This window comes from Sciurus carolinensis, chromosome 2 (genome assembly GCF_902686445.1).
Source record: "Sciurus carolinensis chromosome 2, mSciCar1.2, whole genome shotgun sequence".
Taxonomy (NCBI): Eukaryota; Metazoa; Chordata; class Mammalia; order Rodentia; family Sciuridae; genus Sciurus; species Sciurus carolinensis.
In genome coordinates, this window is record NC_062214.1 from 159,123,680 (window position 1) to 159,148,363 (window position 24,684).

General features: G+C 40.8%; 1 protein-coding gene across 4 annotated transcripts in view; it reads left to right on the forward strand.

Annotated features, from left to right (window-relative positions):
• Positions 1-24,684, forward strand: part of Daam1 (dishevelled associated activator of morphogenesis 1) — a 159,758-nt gene that overhangs the window by 55,500 nt on the left and 79,574 nt on the right. For all 4 annotated transcript variants that reach the window (XM_047538382.1, XM_047538385.1, XM_047538383.1 and 1 more), the window contains one exon: positions 10,783-11,002. In XM_047538382.1, coding sequence (XP_047394338.1) covers positions 10,820-11,002 — 183 coding nt within the window. In that variant the 5' untranslated portion in view covers positions 10,783-10,819. The remainder of the gene's footprint in view (positions 1-10,782; positions 11,003-24,684) is intronic.

Below are 24,684 nucleotides of genomic sequence, written 5' to 3' on the forward strand. Positions count from 1 at the left end.
AAGAAAAGAACTCAGCCTCTTGGACAAGTGAGAGCTTTGATGTGACAAAGCCAGCCATGGAGTGGTAGCTTCTTACGATTTTGTAACCCACATTTGTGTTTGTTTTTGTGCATTCTTTGAGTGAATCCCTTAGAGGCAGTGAAGACTGGAGCCCAAAGGGGAGAATGATTTGCATTTCTTTTGCCTTTAGTTTAAATGTGTTTATTGATTTAACTCCAGAATTGTGGCAGGTCAGCAGCGGAGGGGCAGTGCTCTCTGGCACAGTTGTGATTTCTTTGGTGGGGTGCGCCAGTGATACTTTGGTTTGGCTCTTTCCCTGATGATTGAGATGAGATGTGCTGGCTTCCAGACTCTGGTTTCTGTCATGTGAGCAGCACAAATTTCCTAACTGGAGAACCGTGTTATATTGGCTTTAGGGATTTATACCCTAAACCTATGGTTAAATTATTGGGTCATGAGACACAACAGTTGCTGCCAGTGTTTTAGGGTGAATGTCTGGAGATGCCCTTGTTTGCTCTTTACATGAGGGGTGGGGACAGGGTTACTGGCAGGAGTTTGTGGCTTGGGCTTGGAGAAAGACCTTAATTATGTGCTGATTGAGGCCTGGTCTGGCTGAGGGTGTTTGTGGAATGCTCTTAGACTCCTTTCTCCCTGACCCAGGAAGGAAGAAGGGGAGGCAGGGACCTGTTCAGGCTTTGACTTTGTGCATGTGCCTACCTTAATGCAGTGTTTTCAGGGTGGCTGGTGACTTTTTTGGGTGTTTGGTTTCTTGCATCAGATAAGTTACTGGGTTGAGAAAACTGACTGTTGAGTGAATTTTCAGGAGCCACTCTAAGAGGTGCCCTATGAGAACATCCTTCAGGGACCAAGCATATGGGAAGGGTTGTCCCTCCATTGGACACACTTGTCAGGAGATGCCCCTTCCGTTTCCTGATGAAGAGGATGTTGAAACTCATGGAGAAAACACAATTCCCTCTCAGACATTTCTCCTGCAACCTTTAGACTCTATCCCATGATTTTTTAAAAAAGCTCTAAATAGTATTTGGCATCTGGTGGACTTGGGAAATGAAACCAGACATGAGGAATGTGAGAGGGGGAGAGAGATGGCCAAGGAAAGAAGCAAAGCAATTTTTTCCTTTCACATTTCTCTTGATAAGAGAGTTTGGGTGTTGTTGCAACCCAAATTATATGCTGGGGCCCTCTGGAAAATTGCAAAATGTGAGGTTCACTGTAGCTCTGAAAGCAATAAGTATGGCAACCAAAATGGAGGGTCCCCAACCTTTTGCTCTGAAGTTGCTCTTAGAGGATACATTAGTGCCCCTGCCCCTCTTTTTTATGTCTGTGTCATGGATTCCATTGTTTCAGAAATTCCAGAGATGGGGTATAGTACAGAATCAATGCCTATGTTTTAGGGTTGAGAGTTTAACTGGAGAATTCAATGTGAAGTGCTGCCTATCTTGATTAAAATAATAGAAGCAGGGAACAAATATGGTCCCCACTGTGCTGTGCAAGTACATGCAAGTGCTCTCAATTTTAACCCAGCTGGTGGCCAGTAGGGGTTCACTGTCCCTTGTTCCTTCCCTTTCTCTCCCTAGCATATCTAGGCTTCTGTTTCCCCTGTAGCAACTCTGGTCAGGGGAAACCTTGGTAACTTGCCAGCAATCAGATCCCTGGATGTGGACAGCCATCTCTTATACATGTGTGACAGAGTCCCTGAAGACACAATTAAAATGGTGTATCTATCAGTGCAAATCTATTTTGTCATCTCCAACCTTTAAACTTTCCCCATATATTAGACGCTGATTGTATCTTGCTTTGTGGAAAACAAATTTTATTATGTGTATTATGACTTGGCATTACCAAAGGAAAAGTGTTAGGAAGGGTTTTCTTGTGCACTGTTTACCATGTTTTTATCATCCGAATCATCATCAAATTTCCCTAAAATTTGGCCTCATTTTTTGACTGTTGTTACATTGAGAGTCTTGTTTGTTTTGTTAAAGAGCAGTACAAATGACTCTGACTTTGAGCTAGACCACAGATGGATTGAATTTCTTATTCTTTGCTAAGCAAAATGCACCTGCTCCAGAATCTTAAGTAGCTTTTTAATTGCTTCCTTGTGCACAACATAGCAATAGTCATCTGTAATGTTATAGATGGATTGCATTTTGGATGTCCCAGAGGTGACTTCTTCCTTTGCAAGAGTGCCAGAAGCTGAGATTAGAAGAGAGTTCTGGTTGAGGGCCCAGCCGTCATGGTGGAATTAGTCCTTTCCTTTAGGCTGATCTGATTAAAAAGGGGCCAAGATGTAGAAACCTAGGACTCTGGTTTCGGGAACTGCTCATTCCCTCTTCATCAGACTAGAGAAGGGCCAGGTCCCCTGTTCACTCATTGATGAGTCCCCACTAGGCTGTGATTTCCAAGTGTTGGTTCTTCTGTGTTTCTGTCTCCTAATCCAGTCTGTCATAAGGAGGAGGGTCAGGCAACAATAGCTGAGTAAGTGAATTCTTTCTTGAGTTAAGCATCCACTGAAGGTAAGGAATTGGAAAACTATCTAAAAGATTTTATCAGCGGATCTATTTCCAATGGAGCTTACTTAGGAATGAATTGAGAAAGCAAGCCCCAGCTCTTTCAGCCCAGAAGCTCCTTGCTCTAGGGAAACTGCAGATACTCTGAGGGTGACATCCATCTGTGAAGCTACTGACAGCATCAGAAAAGCTTGACAAGTGGCAAAGGAGTATCTGGTGATCCAACTGGCTTCAAATTTTTTGGTCGTTGTGAGAAACAGATCCAAAGACAACTGCAGAAAGAACACCCAGTCACACATGCCTGAAATTCAGAGGTGGGACCATCTGCTCACTTAAGCATTCATGCTTTTGCATACAGGAAACATTTATTGAGAATATAGTGTGTGTCAGAGACGGAACAAAACTTAGTCCCTGCTTTCAGGATTTCATCGGCTAGTGGGGCAAACAGCTTAAAAACAAACATTTCGCTCAGCTATGTGTATGGCATAAGAGGTGTGGTAAGAAATGTGTGCCCATCCCTGAGAAACTTATGGCCCATAAAAATACCATTATTGGAGTGGAGTCTTGAATGATGAGTGAAAGATGGTCAGGTAAAGAAGGAAAACGCTTTGGGCTGATGGGCGAGCTCAGAGGTGCACCTGGTGTCAAGGTCTGATGCTGGCAAGCTCACGTGTGCGTGGGGCCTGGGTTTGGGCAACGTTCAGGATGTTTGAAGATGAGGGCTGGAAAATCAAGTATGCCAGACCTGGTCCTCCAGTGTACAGCTCTTCCAGTCTGAGCCCCTCTCCTCTCCAGCCTCCCATTACTCACCACCTTTGTCTTCCCTCCATGACTCAAATTTGCCAGTTCCTTACCTGCTCAGGTTCAATGCACACACTCCTCCTGTCTGAAATCCTTTTCCCTGACACTTTGCAGGGCTGGTCCCATTTTGTCTATTCAGTCTCAGCTAAGTGTCACCTATCTGGTATGCCGTCCCTGATCACACTGTCTTCAGCTGCTTAAACAATTAAGTAGACAAACATGCAGGAACAAGACAGTCATTGGTGACCTGCACACAAGCCTGCCACCTGCTTTTGTGGCCAACAGTTTAAGAATGGTTTGTACATGTTCAGTGGTTGAAGGTAAGTTTTAACATACTTATTAGTGACATGAGAAAGTTGTATGAAATTCAGTGTCCACCGTCAAGTTTTATTAGAACTCAAGACAGATCCCTTTTACAGATGTCTGCAACTACTTTCATGGCAAAATGGCAAGGTCGACTACTTGCAATGCAAGCCTAACAGCCTAGAGTATTTACTGTCAGGCTCTTTGCAAAAAAGATCTGCCAGTCCCTAGAGTGGGAAATCAAAGGACATGGGAGAGAAACTTGTAGTCATTGTGATGGAAGGTGAGGGGAGGCTGAATTCCTGGCCTTGGGTTGGAGAGGTGGAGTCTGGATTCCAGCCTTGCTGAGAAGGAAGATCACCTACCTCTACCAAGTTCCCTACCGGCTCCCAACCAGTCAGGCTTCTCCACATGAGCATCTCTACCTTCCCCAGCAAGCCAAGTCTCCCTCAAACTTCTCTCTTCCTAACTGGATCCCTCTCACCCACATCTCCCCTGTGATGGAATGAAGTGATGGGTGTGAATGGCATGTGACTTGCATGCACCCAGTGGTTGTGGGCTCACTCCTGATCGGGAGGTGCTGGAGCAGGTAGGAGGGCTGGCTGTATGTGGCTGCGACCTCTGAGGGGTCAATGGGATGATTACTTGCTTCCTGTTTTGGTCTGTATTTGAGAGAGGAGGATCTGATAGTGGATTTCCAAATATGTATATAATATAGTTGCTGGTTGGGAATCTCAAACACATGCCGCCTTCTATGGTCGAAGGATGGGTTGTGGTTCCGTGGAGAAGCCACCATAAAAACTTGGCCTTTGGCCTTTACCAAGTCTTTTAAACACAAATTGCCTGTCACAGACAAAATTTGGATTCTTATTAAAATGATTTCAATTGGATTCTTGACTGTAATAGGCTCTGTATCTTATTACCCACTGTAGAAACTCGCCAGCACCTTCCTATTCTTTTCTTATAGAACTGTTGGCATTTTCTTTTTAAAACTCGAAGAATGTTTTGGATTGATTTTTAGATAATTTCCCTGGCCCCCCTTGATGCAGGATGTAATGGAATTTGGGTTTATGTGAAACGACTTGCAAAATGCAAAAGTAAAACTATTGCTCTCTTTATTTCCCAAATACTTTGGTTGTACTGTGTGTGAGGCACTAAGCAACATATGCCATGGACATTTTTCCATATGGGGTTGACTCTTGAAGGAGGGAAGAAAGACCCAGTTCTCAAATTGCTGTTAACCTTTGGGTCTGCATCATGGGGGGGTCACAAAATGCTAAGAGAGCCCGGACCATGTCTGTTTAGGTAGATTAGCAAGACTGCCTGGAAGAGGTGACTGAAAATGAAGTTGAAGGGAAGCTTGAACCATAGCCTACTTGCAAGCGCTAGTCTACTTGATTTTCTTACCGTCATCTCCCTGCAGCATGAACTCTGCCCCCTACCCTGTCACACTCACGCACACAATGATGCAGACCTTGACCTGAGCAATCTCTTTTCAATTAATTGGCAATAGGACATTGCAGGGCTTCTGCGTGGTATGTGGTTCCTGCCCTGAGGACTCATACTGCAGACAAAATTAACAGTTATATTTTAGTGAAATAAGTCTCAATTCCCATGACCCAGTGTCTATCAGTGCTGTTGCTGCCAACCTCTACTGGGTACAAGAATTGATAGCAAGAACTTAGAGAAACCTTTATAGCAATTTGACATTGTTACTGTAGTATGCTGATTTTAAGTCCTTTGGGTATAAATCGAGGAGTGGGATAACTGGGTCAAAAGGTGTGTGCATTCCAAGCATCCGGAAATGTTTATAGCAGCTTAATTCACAATAGCTAGATTGTGGAACCAATCTCGATGTCCTTCAACAGAGGAATGGATAAAGAAACCATGGTATCTATACACAATGAAATATTATTCAGTCATAAAGAAGAATAATATTATGGCATTTGCAGATAAATGGATGGAACTGGAGAATATCATGCTAAGTAAAATAAGCCAAGCCCCCAAAACCAAAGACCGAATGTTTTCCCTGATAAGTGGATGATGATACATAGTGGGTGTGGGGTTGAGGAATAAGAGAAGAATGGAGGAACTTTAGATTCCTTAGAAGGAATGAGAGGGAGGAGGGTGTGGAGGTATGAAAGATGGTGGAATGAAACAGACATCATTGCCCTGTGTACATGTATGATCACATGAATGGTGTGAATCTACATCGTGCACAACCATAGAAACGAAAAGTCGTACCCCATTTGTGTACAGTGAATCAAAATGCAGTCTGTAAAAATAAAAAATAAAAAAACAATTTAACATCGTTGAAGTGTTCTATATTTTATAAAAGTATCTACTTATAACAAATGAGAAGGGAAATAACAAGTCTTTCACCACAGATAGTTTGAGAAACTGGTTGTATAGATCATTATAACCTTGTTTTTTTTTGGTGGGGGGGGGTGGTACTAAAGGTCATCCAGGGCCTCATGTGTGCTAGGCAAGTGCTCTACCACTGAGCCACATTCCTGGCCAATGAAAAAAAATTCTTTAAATCTCATCTAATTTATTAATTATGAAAGCAGTATGCCTTCATTGTGATAACTTGGAAAGAACAGAGAGGGTTTTTTTTTTTTTTTACTTTTTTAAAATAAGCAAAAAAATTAATGCGCACATCTGTCACAGAACTAACTGCTTCTCACATTTTGGTACATTTTTCTCATCCTTCTTTCCTGGTTATATATGTGAATTTTTTTTCTATCAAAAATAGGCTACTACATACCTATTTTTAACTTTTATGTTGCAATTATTTGTATGTCCTTGAACATATTTTTTTTTACAAAGGGCTGGTTAGTGGTCTATCACCTAGTTGTACCATAATGTATTTATTTACTTATCTTTTCGTAAAGTCCTCTATTACTAGCACTTATTTTGCGACCTCATTCATTTGCTCTTTTTGATAATGCCTTCAAAACTTTTGTGTAGACATCTTTGATAGGCTACACAAAGAGAGAATATATTTCCACAAGTTGAAATACTAGGGCAAAATGTGGACTATTTTTTAAGGCTTTGATAATTTGCCCTTCAGAAATGTTGAACCAGATTTCATCTACTGTGAGCAGTAGACATGTCTCACTGAACCAAGTACTCTTGGGCTTGGTTCTCTCAGGGTGGGAGGATAGTGACAGACAAAGACCAGGGCAGCAAAGGACGAGGGAGCACTTGGTTAGAAGATGAGAGGAGCACAGGATGTTATGAGGCATGGAAAATGGCATACTGAGTAAAGTGTAAGATATTTTTAGGGAAATAGAAAAGATGAAAAAGTTGAGCTAAAATTCAGTTCACTGGGCCTGGGGTTGTGTCTCAGTGATAGCACTTGCTTAGCACGTGTGAGGCACTGGGTTTGATTCTCAGCACCACATATAAATAAATGAATGAAACAAAGGTCCATCAACAACTAAAAAAAGGTGTATATGTAAAACAATCCACTGGGGCACCGAAAGCCAGTTTGGAATGGTACTGGGCATACCACTGGATTTTGAGTAGAAGAGAGCCCAGGGCTCTGCCATGGGAAGATACAGCACAGTTTGCATCGTGCCTCTCAATCCTTGTTCACACCGTGCTCGGCCCACCTCATGCCTTTTGTATGGTTCCCTGTGCCTGAACACCCTGCTTTCCATGTTCTACCAAAACCCCACTCATCCGTCAGGGACTGTTTCCTGATCTCACCTAGATGTTTCCTGCTTGTTTACCTAGCACTTTCAGGTAGGACACGTCCTGTTACCTTGTTATAATGACTTGGTGTGCTACCATCTCCACCAGGCTATAAGCTCCTGGTGACTCATTTCTGTACCCTTCAGTGTCTACTATGATGTCTGGTAAATAGTAGGTATTCATACACATTTGCCAAAGGAATCCCAGGTACTACACAGGTCTTATATAACCTCTGCACGTACATGCACCCCAGGCCAAAAGGTGTATGTTCCAACAGAGTGGGACACTGGATGTCTCTGCTCCATCTTTATTTCAGAGCCAGTTAGAGCATTATGCAGGATTCCATGATGGAAACCCTGCTCTTAGCCTTCCCATCCCAGAGACTTCCACTCGCCAACTTAGAGTGCGCAGAAGGCTTGACTCTACCAGTGTCTACAAGTCATAGTTGTTTTCGAGAACTTTTACTGATAATATTAATTATGAAATCAAGAAATTGGTGACAGATTTTTAGACTTGGGGTTTGGATGATGCCATATGTTGATGGGTCCAGTTTTACTTTTTAAGACTTAAGAACAAAAACTCTTCTCAATTAACCATTAAATTAAAAGTTGACACACTCCTACTCTCTCTTCTGTGTGTATACTTTTATTTTTAAGTATATAAATTATGTGTGAATACATTATTCTTTAAAAGCTCAAAATCTTATAGGTAAAACTTAAGATTTCTTTGACTTTCATCCCATATCCCATAGTTTTAAAATTTTTTGAAGTAGAACAACTTTTAAAAATGATATTTTAAAAAATATATTTAAGTCCAATATTCATTCATTACATATGTAAGTATCTGTATTCCATGTGCTGGGGACAAGTAGTGAGCAATATGTTAAAGGCCTCAGCCTGCATAAATAGTCAAATAAGATAACTTCAAATAGTGACAACTACCACTCTTCATCACACAGGATAAAAGAATAAGGATTAGGGTGTGGAAAGATTACTACTACTTTGGGAAGGTTGGGGATGACCTCTCAGAGAAGATACTGAGGCCTTAGTGATGAGAATCAGCCATGCACAGGTGTGGGCCTGGACATGCCAATCATGGACACTTGCTGCAAAGACTGTGAGGCAGGAGCCACCATGGCCAGTGTGGATGAGGTGCAGTGACTCATGAAGAGTGATGCGTGTTAGAAAGGCAAGCAGGGGCCAGATTGTGGTGACCCTGGGGGCCGTTGCATGGCTTTTGCATACTCTTCTAATGGTCATGAGTAGCCAGAGAAGGTTTTTATAAAATAGTTGATATATAATATTTCAATACCCAAAGTAGATGAAAGCAGAGCTGCTGGGATTGAAGCTGTAGGAAAGATCCAAATCTGCATATCTGCTGGATAGGAGGCGTTTGGGGCACCTTATGTATAATGGGTTGGGTACATTATGCCTTGGACATTTCTAGCAGGTAATTTGGTGTGAAGACAACACAGCCAGGGACTCTTTATCCCCATTTATCCCCATACACTGGAGAATCTTCCTTTATCTACCTGTAGCTTCTCCCTGTTGGCTTCCACCTTGGGGTGCCACAGCTCTGATCCTGCGTAGCAACTCTGAAACCAATTCCAGGATAGATGTGGACCTCTACTTCCCCCTTGGGTCTTTCCTTGCCTTCCAGGAAATGCCCACCGTAGTGTCAGCCCTGTCTGTGAGGACATGCTCTGGTGTATCAGTAACTGTCAGCATGGTGACATTAACTGCATCTCTGACAGGCAGTGCTCTGTGCTCTGGGGGGTACTCAGCATTCCTGGTAGCCTCTCCAGCTAGGTCACCTGTCCTCAACTCTGAAATATTAGTGCAATCAAGACCCAGCCACATCTGCCTTCTTTGTGTCTTTAAAGAGAAGAGTAGGGGAGGCCGATGGCTAACTATGATTCCTGTTGCTTGTGGGATGATTCCAGACTCATCAGCCCACTGTTTAGTCTGACTCCCTGCTGTTCCTCTGGGGAATTTCTGCCTTTGCTCTGCCAGCTTTCCTGCCAGAGGTGTGTTTCTTCCCCTCCACTCTTTCCAGCCCTTAAAGGGACAATTCTTCAGCTTTTTTTCCCTTTCGACCGTACTTTTTTTAAAATGAAAACTCCGTAAAAATATTGAATACAAATAATGTTCATTATTAAAACTATAGCATGAAAAGAATGTTCCCTTTCTTGCCTTTTCCCAGTTCTATTCCTCTCTGAGAGTTGGAATTTGCTGGATACCTTTCCAAATGCATATCTTTACTATGCATTTACATGTAAATGTTAGTTTTTTTGTGTGTGTGAGATTGTTTTCAAAAGATTCACTGGCATCATACTGAGGACTTTATTCTTCTTTGACTTGCTTTTTCATTTGATGGTATCATTTGGAAATTTTTCCAAGGCAATACATGTAGTAGTAACTTAAAAAAACAAAAAAGCAACTTTGTAGTCACTAAAAAGATTTTTGTGATGAAAATTCAAAAGGCTATAAAGAGAAAGAAATACTTCTCCAACCTCCTTCCATTTTTCTTGTTTTTATTTTTGGGGTTACTGTTATTAACACCTTGTTGTATATATTTTCAAATACATCACACTTTCTTTAAAACATGTAATCCTGTACTATTTAGTATGTATCCTCTATGGCATCTTGAACAGTTTTCCTTATCTACATAAATGGATGCCTCATTCTTTTTGGTGAATGAGTAGGATTCTTTTGTGTGGATATATTATTTAACCATTTTCTTATTGGTGAACTCATACCATCTTTTGTTTGAAAAATTCTGACCCTTCTGGCTCATGTGAAGTCCCTTTGGTTTTGTCATGAAATGAAATTATTCAACACAATAAGCATTTACTGAATGCCTCCTTTTTTCTCCTGGCACTGAGCAGGGCATTAGGGCCACAAAGGACTTTAATGCACAGTGTCTCTGTTCCCCTTTGGGTTATCATGTTCTAAAAGGATGCTTGAAGAACAAGATTGTGATACATGCTGGACTGACTTCCGCCATATTCCTTGTCATATATATTGTACTATTAATTCCACTTAGGGAAGGGAAAGTGAAGGAGAAAGTGGAATTGAACTTAAAGGATGAATGAGATCTCCTAGGGGGCAAGGAAGAAAAGGTCATTCTTATAGGGAGAATAATAAGAACAAAATAGATTGGCAGGAAAAGGAAAGTGATGTACAAAGAATGGCCAGTAGCTCAATGTGGTTAGAGCATGTTGTGGGGTGGAGTGGGTGAAGCTGCCCTGTTGGCTCAGCAGTTGGTCACAGAAAACATTCAGCAAGTGAATGTCTGCCCAGCTAGACTTTGAGCCCTCTTGGGGCTAACCTCTCTTTCCTGCAGGGTCCACACATTGCCACCAGCACAGGGGGCTCTTTCTTGAATTGGTCTAATGTTTCAAAGCATTCTTTGTCTCTTGCACTCCTAACCATGTCTTGGTCTCTTTTCACAGAATTTAGTCATATCCAGAAAGAGGACAGAATTCAGCCATGGCTCCCAGGAAGAGAGGCGGACGGGGGATTTCATTCATCTTTTGCTGTTTCCGAAATAATGACCACCCAGAAATCACATATCGACTGCGAAATGATAGCAATTTTGCCCTTCAGACCATGGAGCCAGCCTTGCCCATGCCCCCTGCGGAGGAGCTGGACGTCATGTTCAGTGAACTTGTGGTGAGTCCCAGATTTCTATGGCACTGGAGGGAGCGAGGGAGGGAGAAAAGGAGGGGGTGTGGATGGGTTCTTTTGGTTTGTCATGGACTTCCTTTTCCACTGAAATGGCCCTTTTCCACTGAAATGGCCCTTGTCCTTGTTTTATGCCTGCACCCTCAGGGTCAGCAATGAGCTGTGGAGAGGAGGAGTTAAAGAGGGTGGCATTACTACATCCAAGTGCTTGCCTTTCTAATTTGTCCTCATTCCACTCCGAGTCTATACTTGTGTGCATAAATAATCCCTTCATGTACTTCACACCTTCTGGGATTCCCCGCTGCTCCCATACCCCCACTCCCAATGTGTAGTATTAATGTCTTATTAAAAACTAGTCATACTTCCTAATTTGTCCTTGATCCTTTGTGAGAGACATTATTACTTAAGCACTGTATCATTATTTAGCCTAATGATAGGATTGAAATAATAACTTTGTGAGAAACTTTTTATAGATGCTATCAGAGTTAGAACACACTATCCTCTAGCAGGCTCTAAGCTTACGTTTGAAAGCAACACTTCTTTTGTGCCCTCAGTTCATTGCCAGTGTAGCTCACAGGGCCACACTTGACAACACAGGTGTCTTCCTGCAGGGACTGGCACCACAGGTCACATGGCCAAGCTTGAGGTCACTGGGGTGGGTGGAGGACACATAGTCCTCTCCCAGGGAGGGGCAGTGAATCATCTACCATGATGGCAGTCAAGGAGGACATAAGAATGCATTTACAGGCTTATTCCATTTCTTACTCAAAGTACTTTACAATCGAAAGTCAACCTAAGGAGATGGTGTCACTCATAGCTGAAGACATCCTCAGTGGTACCGGAGCCAGTGGGCATCCTACGTCCATTTCACATTCTGTTAGCTCCCAAAATGAGACCAAAGCAGGAGCCCATATGGTGGCAGATCCCTGGACTTCTTAAAGACATCTCATTGTTCTGCATTCATAAGGGAGAAAAGTCCATTCTCTCTTCCTTATTGATGTCTCTATTCTGTGTGAAAATTGCCTACAGCTGTTAGTTGTTAAAAACCCCATGCCAAACCAGAACTTTAAGCCAAAACCATTGGAAAACAGATTATCTTGAGGTTTGTATCTGTCCTGGTGAGTGACGATGGATTTTTGTCTAGTCCTGACTTCAGGGACTTAGACCACAAATCCTTCTAACTGCCAGGGGAGGCTTGGGGCAAGAGAGGTGAGCTCAAAACCACTGACACTCCTGCTCCGGGTTTCACTGAGCAGTTGCAGAAGCAATTCTGCCTCTGCCCACGTACAGGAGAGGAAGTGGTGGCGGAGAGCGCCAGGACTCTGGAGTCAGACAGCTCTTCTTGCTGCCAGCTCTGCAGCCTAGGGAGATTTCCTTCAAGATGGTCTCTGTTTGAATCTGAACTTGTTTCTTTGCCTATAAAATGAGGATTGGTGTGAAGATTAAAGAAGATAACTTCTTTAAAAAGTCTGGCACCTAACAGATACATTATTCCCTACATCCCAGTGCAACAGGAGGGATGAGAGATATGTTTTTGTTGTTGTTGTTGTTTGTTTTTCTAGGCACAACACTCTAAACAAATACCCTGTGTTATCCCTTTTCTTTCAAGCAAATTTGCTTGCTGTGAGTGGGCCATCATGGGTCCTGGCTTGCAGGCTTCTTCATCTCTGCTTTTATTGGAAAACCTCTCATCAGAGCCAGCCATTGTAAGCTAGTTTGCCCTCTCTGATGAGTCACTCATGACTTTTGTAAAAAGTGATACCAAGTGGATTTCTTTCAGAAGTACCTACTGCAACCTTATCATCTCATTAAAAGAGCAAAACTGGTTAGGAAGTTGGCCATGTGAGAATCTTTTTGAAAAGGTGGCCAGTTCTCTAGCAGGCTCCCTGCCCCAGGCAGGGGAACCAGTATTCCCAGTCGCAGGAGGCAGTGGTTTCTGGGGGTCCTACTTCCATATCCTGCCTATCTTTTAAACCAACAGCTTTATTGAGACATAATTCACGTACATGTAATCTACCTATTTAAACTGTGCAATTCAGTGACTTTTAGTGTATTCACATAATTGTGCAGTCATCCCCCAAATCAATTTTAAGACATTTTCATCACCATAAAGAACAACCATCATGTCCATTAACCATCTGTCCCCATTGATCCTCAGCCCCACCGTCCCCTGGCAACTACCAGTCTCCTTTCTGTCTCTGAGAATTTGGACAATTCATGTCCAGAATCATGCAATAGATGGTCCTTTGTGACTGGCTTCTTTACTTAGCTCATGTTTTCACTGTTCATTCATAGTAGCATGTAGCAGTACTTCATTTCTTTTTATTGCTAAATAGCGTTTCATTGTACAGATATACTGCATTTTTACAATCCTCTAATCATTGATGAACATTTGGGATTTTGTCAGTTTTGGGTCATTATGAATAAGTCTGCTACAAACATATTCACATGAAAGTTTTTGCTTGGAAATATGTTTTTAGTTCTTGTGGTCATATACCTAGGAGTGGAATTGCTTCTCTGTAGAGAATTCTGCGTTTACCCGTTGACATGTGTCAGACTATCCCAAAATAGCTGTAGCATCTTACATTTTCATCAGCAACATGGAGATTTAACCCACTGAGCTACATCTCCAACCCTTTTTCTTTTTTATTTTGAGACAGGGTCTCACTAAGTTGCTTAGTGCCTCATTAAGTTGCTGAGACTGGTCTTGAATTTGCAATCCTCCTGTCTCAGCCTCCTGAGCTACTGGGATTACAGGTGGGCACCACTATGCCCAGCAGCACTTGTTCTTATTTATTCCTTTTTAATTGATTAACCAGCTGCATTTCAAGCTGCTTAATGGTTCCTAAAGGACTGAGGACATATAATGTAGGGATTACTTTTTTTGTGAGTTGTCAGATAGAAATAAAATGTCCTGCCAAGAATTACTAAATTATTTGGGATATTTGCAAATAAAACATTAAATTGAGTATCTGTTTAATCTCTGCTGATCATACATTTTATGCCTTTTGATCATTAGTTCTTTCTGTATTCTCTATCCTGCCTCCTCCTCCCCTCTCCACTTCTTCCTCTTTGCTCTGTGCCTTAGTCCAAATAAAGAACACCATCAATCTGAGATTGGTTCCTTAAAATAAGATGCAGCTAGCTATATTCTTTTCTTTACTACAAGCTCTTAAAGGTCTTTAGGTTACCCCAGCCAACATATTTGAATAGTTTGAGGCTTGACAACAATCTAAATTGTCTTCATTAAATGACTTTTTCCATCTCAATATTAGCAGTAGCAGATTTCCTTTGGGGTAAACAGAAGAATATGTCATTCATTGACTGACCGACAGTTTTGATGTGAATGCATGTTAAATGCCTGCCTGTGCCAGTCCCTTGATGACATTGTGGAGTTGAAGGTCTAGCAGAGAAGACAGGCACCTACATGTGCAGTCTCATCAACTGTGATCTAATCTGTGAGAAGGGTCACTTAAGCAGGACATTTTGTTAGGGAAGAGTCTTTATTCCCCCCTTTTTTCAGGAGAAGGAAGTTTTACGGGAATAACGTTCCAGCCCTCTCTTCCAGCTTCTACTTTTCTTTCTTTCTCTTTTTTTTTTAACAACCTAAATTTATTTTCTCACAGTTCTGGATTTTTAAAAAAATTTTTTTATTTGTTCGAATTTGTTGTACATGACAGTAGAATGCATTTATACATTTTGATAAATCATACATAAATGGAGTGTAATCTCTCATTTTTCTGATTACACATATTGTAAGATCACATTGGTCCTACTTTTCTTTGCAATATACTGAACTCAGTTCCTTCTCCTTTCTGTTTTGCTGCAAATCCACCTGATTTCAGAAAACACACAGTCTGTGACCCTTAATAGTATACATTTCACAGTAAGATCCCCCTTGAAAAGTTCTACGGTCATCTGGCCATCTATGTGACTGACTAGTGGGTGTCTAATTCAGCATTGAAATCTTCAGTTGTCTGCAGATGTAAAGTTGGGTTCTCCAATGCAGCTTTCATGAGTAAGAGGAAGGTATTTTGAATTCCATTTGCATGATTCCTTAGCTTAGCTCTGTTAATTCCAAAGATGCTGGGGAAGGAGGGTACTGTTCCTGACACCCACTCCTACTGTTACTATGTTGTGTGAAGGATCCTGGAAGGCTTCCTGGGGGAAGTGACATTTAATATGAGACATGAAAAATAAGAAGTAATTACCTCAGCAAAGAGGAGAGAAAAGAGTATTTCAGACAGTGAGAATAGCCTGTATAAATGCTGGGAGGTGAGAGAGAATGGTGGAAGGCTCAAGGAACTGAAAGAAGTTCAGTTTAGGTGGAGCATAAAAATAGGAGGCTGGGGCGTGGGGTGTGGACTGGAGATCCTGAGAAGCAAGCCTGGAAAAGGCAGGTGGGTCCTGGTTGGATTGTTTATTTAAATATATATCTTGAATTCTTCCTTGAACCCAAGGAGAACACCTCTGCTTTCTTACAGGTTTTCCCAGTGAACTGGAGAAAGCATAGCACATCAAAACATTTTGCTACTTAGCTACATTTATAAAAACAGCCATTGCTCTCTACAGCCTCTGTGAGGTGTTGGTAAGGTTCACCATGGTGTCAGGTCTCCCTGAGTAGATTCTGAGTATGTTTCCCATTTTGTTGTTGAGGTGAGACACCTTCTTCTGAGAACATACACCTCCTCTGGCTATTTTAATTTTGAAATAGAAAGGAGAAGAATTACTAGGAGCTCCTCACTGCTCTTCTCCGGAGCGAATCCCCAGGGCTAAGGGTTTCCTGCAGTGCCTCTCTCAGCAGCACTGATGTGGGAATTGGTATCCTCCTTAAGGTTTCTGCTTCTGTCACCCTCAGCTCTTTTGCCCTATGAAGTGGCCGAAATGTCCAACTGCATTTCCTGTATGAGATTCTAAGGGAGAAATTCAAGTTTAAAACAAAGTCTGGTTATTATTTTTGAATGTGTTATTGTAAATCTCACCTCTTATAGCTCACATGTTATATATTTAGTATTCGTTTCATGGACTTCTAAGGGAAAACTTTCATTTATAATACAGCACTGTGAATTTACAGTTAGCTGGAAATATATGCCGCATGAACCCATGCTTCTCTAATCCTGAAATGTTACCGATTCTATTTTTTACTGTTTTCTGGTTAATCTGTTTTCTTTCAAGTCCAATTTTTATTTTTCCATTTATTTGGCCAATGGTTCAAATGATTTAAGATGATATCCAGTATTGTGCCTTCTAGGAAGTGTGAAATATTTTGAAGAAATGTGTTGAGAAATCCATTACCGGTCACAAAACCACCCTTTGTACTCCTGAGGGTTGTCGAAGTTAAATCTAAATGAAAAGGTAATGATGGCGGATACAGTAGGGTAAGAAAATATGTTCTCAAAATATAATCATGCATAAAGATAGTTCATGTTGGGAAATTTTCATTAAGTTCTTTAGGACATTCTCAACATTAGTAACCAGCACAGAATTTGAGAAACCGAGATAGTAGGAATGAGAGAATTTTAGTTGATAGATTAGATTTAGATGAATTCACAGTCACTGTGCCAAGTACATTCACTTGGGAACCTACATCAGTAATCTCTTCATTTTTCAATGTACTCTGAAGTCACTTTGGTATGAAAGGGGCTGTAGGAATCCAACTCTGACTTAAGAATTACCAGTGTACAAATTTTGTCCTATCAGCCACGAGAATTGTTACCTCTTTTCTCAGATGGATGACATAATTCTGTTTCCATTACTAGAGATATTTTAAGCTTGCTTTCATTGTCACCAGAATCAATGAAGAGTTTCATCATGTTTTATCTCTTTATTTTTAAAACTTGCCTTTTACACTAAGACCATGACTAAGAATAGAGCTTTTCACAGGCACTGTTCAGTTCCCTGTCTCCAAGAAAGATGAAAAAATTGGGTAGTAGGAACATTTAATTTTAAACTGATAGAAGAGAAAAAAATACTGTTAAGGAGACATAGTTTTAATTTATTATTTCTTAATTAGAGTGTAAAGCCTTACTTGGTAATTAAGTAGAGGAAACCAGACTGTATAAAGACTTCAAAGACATGTCTAGAATAGTTTCAGAGTACCCTGTTGTCTGGAAGCCAAAAATCAGACTCTAATGAAGGAATTGACATTAAAATTGTTCTGTTTCCATGAGGTTCATTTTCATTTGACAAACCTATAAAGGTCAAAGGAGAAAATTGTGTTTGTCTAATAGACACAACTAGTTGACAGAGAAGAAAAAATAATGAGTAGATCATCCCTTGACAGTACAGCATTTATGGATAAACCAACTTGATGAATTCACAGAAAAATGCTTAGAACAGTGTGAAAATATGCAGTATATCACAAAGAGAAGTGAAAATGTAGATATGGACTTAAATGTGTGCAGTGCTAAAATTCCTATGTAGTAAATGTGAACTACTGCCAAAATACAATCAATGTAAAGGTGACAAAAAATGATCTTAAATCCAGAACTTGATAAATAAATTATTTTGGCCCTGAGAATAGCAGATGGTTTGTGATACAGGCTGATGTTGACGTAAGTGGTTTTGGTCACCTCTATCTGTTTTACTTTTGAATAGAACATTGCATGGCTTCTAAGAAGCAAAGAAGGATTAGCAGCAGATTTTCATCCCAGTGGACTTTATACACTTCTTTGTACTGGCTGAAGTCCTTACTCTCTGCTTAGAGACAGTAAAATGGTTGAGATAGACTCGAAAGTTTCCTTCTAGTCTTCTGATTCACTAAATGGGCCATTAAAGCCCAAGGTAGAACTCTTCCTTGTAGTCTAAAATTTGTATTTTATCTCACAAAGATCATTAAAAGTGAGACCCTGTCTCTAAATAAAATACAAAATAGGGCTGGGGATGTGGCTCAGTGGCTGTTAAATTTGGATTTTGACTTCATGTTAGATCCATTATCAATCTAGTAATCACTTATTTCTGGATTTTTCTTAGTATCAGATCAAAGGAACTTGAAATGGGGGAGCATAAAGAGATAGAGGAAAGAAACAGGAAAAGATTCTTTGTAAACAGAAGTAGTACAAAACCACATCAGGATTTATAATGCTATTGGGGAAATAGTTATGAATTCCCTTGGACCTGATATTTTCTATTTATATGAATCCTAAAGAGACCGGAATGGTATGGACCTACTTAGCTTAAGCTGCAATTTAAAACCTGATAATTTAACTTAGTCCCAGGTGTGAATTACACAAAGTCAAATATATTGTACTAACTTGCCTACTCCCTTCAAATCCCATATAAGAAGCATAATATCGGTGTTCAAAGGTGGGGAGAATAATTCGATTGCCAAAAGAGGTGGTGTTTAGGTAGGCTGTCAAGTGTAATTTTGTAAATGTGTTTTAGTGATGGCTAGAAGGATCTGGTAGTTGTGTATTTTTTTTTTTCCCTACAAATTCTGGACATAAGAATATATTTTGATGCTCTGAGAATCATCTAAATACCATCATTTACTCTTATAAAACATGTGACATGGCCTTTGGAAGGCAAGTGTCTAATACGTGGATGGTGTATTTGAGTCCTAAATTGTCTGAGAATTTTTACCTGCTATGTTTGGAACCTCCCCACCACCACTCTCAATTTCCAGAATTCCTCTGGAATTTCAAACTGTTTCTTAATGGCTCTTACGAGATGTCCGTGACTAATGACATCTTTAGAAGGAAGAGCTGGAATTTTGGTGGGGAGAAACCAGATCCCTAAAAAAATTGAAATTTTTTTTCTCTTGCCCAGTTGTAAGTGAATTTATTGGAAATGTCCTAGACTTGCTGGCTATTTATTTCATTACACATTATAGTACTTAAGAACCAAATTTAATCAAATGACTGAAAACTCCCTTAGAATATACACATGGATTCGTTTCAGGAAAGATGGGCATATTGGATCTAGAAGTCAGAAAATCCTTTGCCATCTTTTCAGCAGTCAGCTTGAGTTTATTCCCCTATAAATAACTCAGCATGTGAAATTCACTATGAATATGTACCTTTGTACACCAGAGCAGAATGGCTCAAGCGTTAGTTCTGGCATTTTCAGTCTCAGGATCTCCAGAGCCTTGAACAATACCTTGCCCAGAGTAGTTGCTCAATAAATGCTTGTGGTCTGAATGGATGGATAGATGGATGGATGAATGGGTGGAGCGATGGATGGATGGATGGATAACTAGTTCTTGAAGCATAACACAGTAAGCATCTGAATGAATGCATACATGCATGTATGGATTAATGACTACTGAATCCATTAGCAGCTGGGTTTGTGTTTTGAATACTTCTTGAAGTAGTGGTAATAGGCTTGGGCTGATCCTTGCACCCACCCTCCACCCCACTCATCTGTCATTCTTTTTAGTCATCTTCCTCGGTGCGCTGTTTGTTACTATGGAAACATCAGTGGTCCCCACGAAGGGTGGTGGATTAAAGGATAAGAGTAATTGATAGTGCTTAAGAAATATTTTCTATTCTTGAAAGTCTCTCTACCATTTATCACATGGTAAAGTAAATACATAGCTGTGCTGTAGGAAGAGACTCACTGTGCTAGATTGTCTTTTGACCCAATTAAAGCTTAAATGTGTCAGATGAGCTGCCAGCAAATCTCCTGAGGGTGTGGGAGGGGCCTGGGCTGGTGAAAGCCGAGCTGGTGTTGTGGAGAAGGGGGCTGTGTGAGCTGGGCTTCAGAGTTTCCCACTGAGCCTCAGGGTGCCTTACTCAGCTGCCACTGTACAGCTGGCTCTGTGTCCCACTAGACAAAGTTCCTGCCTTGAGTTAGGAAAACACTGCTTAGAAATTCTGTTAAGCTTTGGCAACTGAAGTTGCCCTAGATGACAGATTAAAATTTGGGTGGCTGGATGGATATTGGGAGATGATTTAGATATTGAGATCAGAGTTGTTTATTTTAGATGACTGGGAAACTCTGCTGGTGTTTCAGATTAACTAAAAGAAAGTCACTACGATGAGTTCCTAATTGAATAACAAAAGCTGAATAAGAAGTCTGTAGGTTTAGTGGCAGACTTTGCCTAGCAAATGAAATTTAGTTTGCATTGCCTGCAATAAGGGAAAGAAAGGGAATCGTCTAAGACACTAAACCATCGGTAGTAAGAAGCTAATAACTATTTCTACTAGTCAGCCTCTGCTTGTGGGATTTCTTACTTCTTATTTTTGTATGGAATGAAAACATGCCTGTCAGACACAGAGACGATTGGTGTGTAGGTGGTGGTGAGTCAGGTTGTGGCGTTCTGCACAATGACTAAGAATGTTGGCAGAGGTCTTAGAGGCTGGAAACCTTCCAGGTTTGTTCTCTGTGTGTACACATCCCTTTTGGGGTTTAAAGCTCTCTGTTGTTTTCCATTTCTGGCCTCCCTGGCTGGTTAGGAGCAAGTAATAATTCACTGAATACACCTTTATTTAAACTGACAAAAGACTTATCTAACTTTCAGATTTCTAACTACCACCATGGAAATATGGTACTGATCTCAGAGTCATTGCAGTTAAACTTTAAGAGCTGTGTTGGCAATTCATGATTCCCGGATGTGATGGTGGTTTGCTTTGACGGGGCTGCATGTTTATAAGTTTAGTGAGTTATCATAGTCTAACAGTACATTTTCTCCATACATTTATAAAAGTGTAATATTTCAATTTTAATTTTGCTGCCAAAGTGTCACCCTCCAGCCCTCCATCTGCCTTGTCTGGCCTTTTCCACTCGATGTTGTATTTGTCCCCGTGACTGCTGACTTGTGTTCTGGTTGCTGTCCTCACCGGGACTTGACCTATTTCTGGTACTGTGGAGTGGCAAGGGAGGGTTCATTTCGGAGCGGACACTGCTAATGTTGGTGTATTCCTGAGGGAAACCAGAAAGGTGCAGCCTGCTGGGCCTTTGGGAAACTCCGGACTGGGGTTAGGCTAGGTGACTTGGGCCTGTTGGCTTTGACAAATACCAGAAGTATCTAATTTGAAGGAGAAAAGTCAGACTTGTCTGAGTAATAATAGGGTTGGAAATTCTGCAAGCTCTTGACATTGAGTCAGATGGACGGTTAGCTTGTCAAAGACCATTAAAAAGTAAAACAATACAAAACAAAAAGATGAAACCCAAGACACAGGCATACACAAAACAGTGAGTGGATAAGTAGGGTAATCCCTTGGGACTGTGCGCTTCTCCTGCATGTCTTAACTCCATTGTGCCCCAGATCATTCATTGTCCTCCTCACCTCTGTCTGTCTGCGTATGTGTGTGTATGTAAAGGGTTAGCTTCACTCATCAGAAATAGAAATCCTGAATGTCTTAGAGATTTCTTGCTACCCAGAAACTTACCTGCCAGCCCACTGCAATTTATTGATTTGGTTGATTTTTCAAAGAATAAATGCTTTAAATATTGCTTTGGAGGTTTTACAAATAACGTCGTATTTCAGTTAGCTAAAATCTCCAAAAAGAGTTCACTGTTAGAAAGTGTTAATCTTTCTACACATTCAAGACCCTTATTGTATATTATTTCAAAACTCTTTCCCTCCCTTTATCTACCAAATCAATCCGTTTCCTTAGATTGATTTGTGCTGTGCCAATTGTTTTCTGATTTATATAGGTTTCTCTACAGAGCTGCCTGCTTACTCCAGAGTGGAGGACGGGTGGCATTTGTATGTGCAGAAGCTTTCCGCAGTGGGACTTAATAATGTGCTTTGTTAGGGGCGAGATCTAGACTGTAGTTCCCACAGCTGGGCTTCCCTCAGAGGTCCCTTCTTATAATAGTAATAATGTCTTTTGTCCAAGATATTTTAGCTGTATAAAGTACACATTTTATAAATACATAAAAGTATAATTAATATCTCCTCCAAGAGGAGCCTGTGCATGGGTTCTCCTCTCATCACTTGCTAAATCATGTCCTTTAATTGAGTTTCAAAATCAAGCCAGAAAGAATAGTATGGCAAAGAAGAAGGATCCCGTAACCAGTGCTCCCCCGTGCACTTCCCGGGCCTTAACTGATGACGCTTGTTGATTTTGGTGGAAAGCTTGGTGGTTGACACGTGGAGAAGCCAGTGGTGCCTCCTTCTTCATACCCTTCTTTCCAGTTTCTCCTCTAAGGTGACTCCTTGGTTTATCTACATTTTCAACCAGCATTTGGTTTCCTTACTATGAATAGAAGAATCTATTTTCTCTGCCAGGTCTGCCTAGGAATCATTTGTTTTCCTGGGACACCTTCAGATTTGGGGGGGGGGGGAGAGAAAGAGAGAGAGAGAAAAGTTGAGATATTGAATATGAAAGAAGGAAAATTGCACTGTGAATGGAATCCAGTGCCTGGTGCATGCCAGGTAAGCACTCTAACCCTGAGCCACACCCCAGCCTTGACTTGGCTTTTAACAGCTTTATTAAAGTGTACTTTATGTGTCACAGAGTTCACTTATTATAAATGGAAGTTTGAGTTTAATAAGTTTTCACATTAGTGCCACTGTCACCACTAGAGCATTTCCAGACCCACCTCCCCCATGTCCATTTGACCTTCTCTTCTGCCTCTGGCCTCAGGCAAACACTACGTCTTTCTGCCTCTGTACTGTTTAATTCACATGCAGAGGTACTGTTTGAGATACAGTGATCCTAATTGCTTTGTTTCCCATAATTGCTTCTTTGAATATTTTAATTAATTATCAGAATATAAAAATCTCCTGTAACATTACTTTGAAGTAATTTTAGAGATTAAATAAACAAATCTGTCAGAGTGATTCTGAAATTAGTTTGTATCCCATTGTTTTTCCTTCCTCCATCACCTGTGTTCTCTTTCTCTCTGTACCCAGCAAAGAGAGCAAGTAACAGGAAAGGACAGAAGGCAGAAGCAGCCCAACTGTTCATAACTAGAGAAGCACTGTATGTCATCCAGGAGTAGGATGTATGGGATGGATGACAGAGTCAAGTATGGAAGCCAAAAGTAAAACTATATACAATTTCCAGAAGAAACCATGGGATGTATTTTTTGGTCCATAAGTTACAAAAATTTAAGACTTGAAATAACTAGTTATAAGGGGAAAATCTCAACAGATTAGATGTCATCAAAAATATAAATATAAACACCTGGTGATCAAAATATACCCCTAACAAAATGAAAAGGCAAGCCAGGCTAGGAGAAGTGTTCTCAGGACCTGTGTCTGACAAAGTTGATATTTCCATAATCTGTAAAGAGCTCCTTTTTGTCAATAAAAATGTGATAGACAATTTAATAAAAAATGGACAAAAGATCTGAATAGCTACTTCACAAAAAGAACACATAGAAATAGCTGATAAGCATGTGGAAAGTTATATTCAGTATCAGTTGTCCTCAGGAAAATGCAAAATAAAACTTCATTGAGGTTATACTTCACATAAACTGGTATTGCTAAAATTAAAAAGACATAGCAACAAATGTTGGTGAGAACGAGAAGTAACTGGAAATGCCATATATTTTGCTGATGGGAATGCAAAATGGTACCATCAGTTTCTAAAGTGTTAAGTGCTACAACCACTTCAGTGTATGCTTTTGCCAAATTCAAAAATGGCGTACTTAAGATCTGTACATTTCACTATAAGTACATTTTGCTGGAGGGAAAAAAAAAAGAGAAAGAAGTAAAGAATAGGTGTTAATCTTTAAAATGCACTGATTATCACTGTATCTTACAGCATCCCTCCCCATTCTCTCTCCTTGCCAGTTTTCCTACTTTCCCCACTTTCCTCCTATCTTACTGGTTTTTGTTTTGTTGTTGGTGTTTTTTTGTTTGTTTGTTTTTGTTTTTGCATTCCTACTGTGTCAGATGTTGTTTTAGGGACTGAAATTAGTGCAGGGATGAATAGAACAAATAGAGTTCTTGTCCCACTGGAACAAGTCCATAATGGGAGTCAGATCTGCCAGAAACATAACTGTAGCCATGTGGTAAATACCATAAAGCACAGAGTTACTACCTTGTCCCAGGAATGGCGACATGGGCTACCTGGAGGGAATAGTGATACTCTGGAAAAGCTTCGATGAGTAGGAGTGCTCCTAAGACCCATTGGGAAGGGACTTCTGGGGAAAGTTGACAGCATGTGCCAAGTTTCACAGGTTGGCAACTTGGGATCCCAAGTACTAGAGGGCGCTGCCCTTGCAGGAGGTGAGGGGCGGGGCACAGCAGCAGAGGCCCAGTCATGAAGGCCCTTACTTGCTATGGAATTTGGAATTTATCCTGAAAAGAAAGGAACCTTTAAAGCTTTGTGTCATCTTGACTTCCTAACTAGAGGATATATTCCTTGAAGGCAGGGTGTGTTGTTCATTTTTGTGTTCTTTATAATGCCTGGCCCTGGTCCTGGAATGGGCAGGACAGCCAGGAAGTGTTAATGGATCTCTTAAGGCTGTGATAGTCTCTGAGAGTCTTACATGCTTGATTCAGCCATGTGATTAAAAGAGAATGAGTCACAGCAGAGATGTTTTGGAATGGAGGGGCGAGAGTCTTATTACATCCTCGACATTATGCCTAGGCACTCCCTAGATTAAATTATTGCCTAATTTGATCTGTCATTCTGCTTGCTCAGAATTCACCAGTGACTTTTGATTATTGCTCTGAGGATAAAGAACAAAGTTCAGAGTGGCTTTCACAGCCTCCATTGACTGTCTCCAGGGCTTTTTCCTGCCTTATTCCTGTTCATCTCTAAGCTATC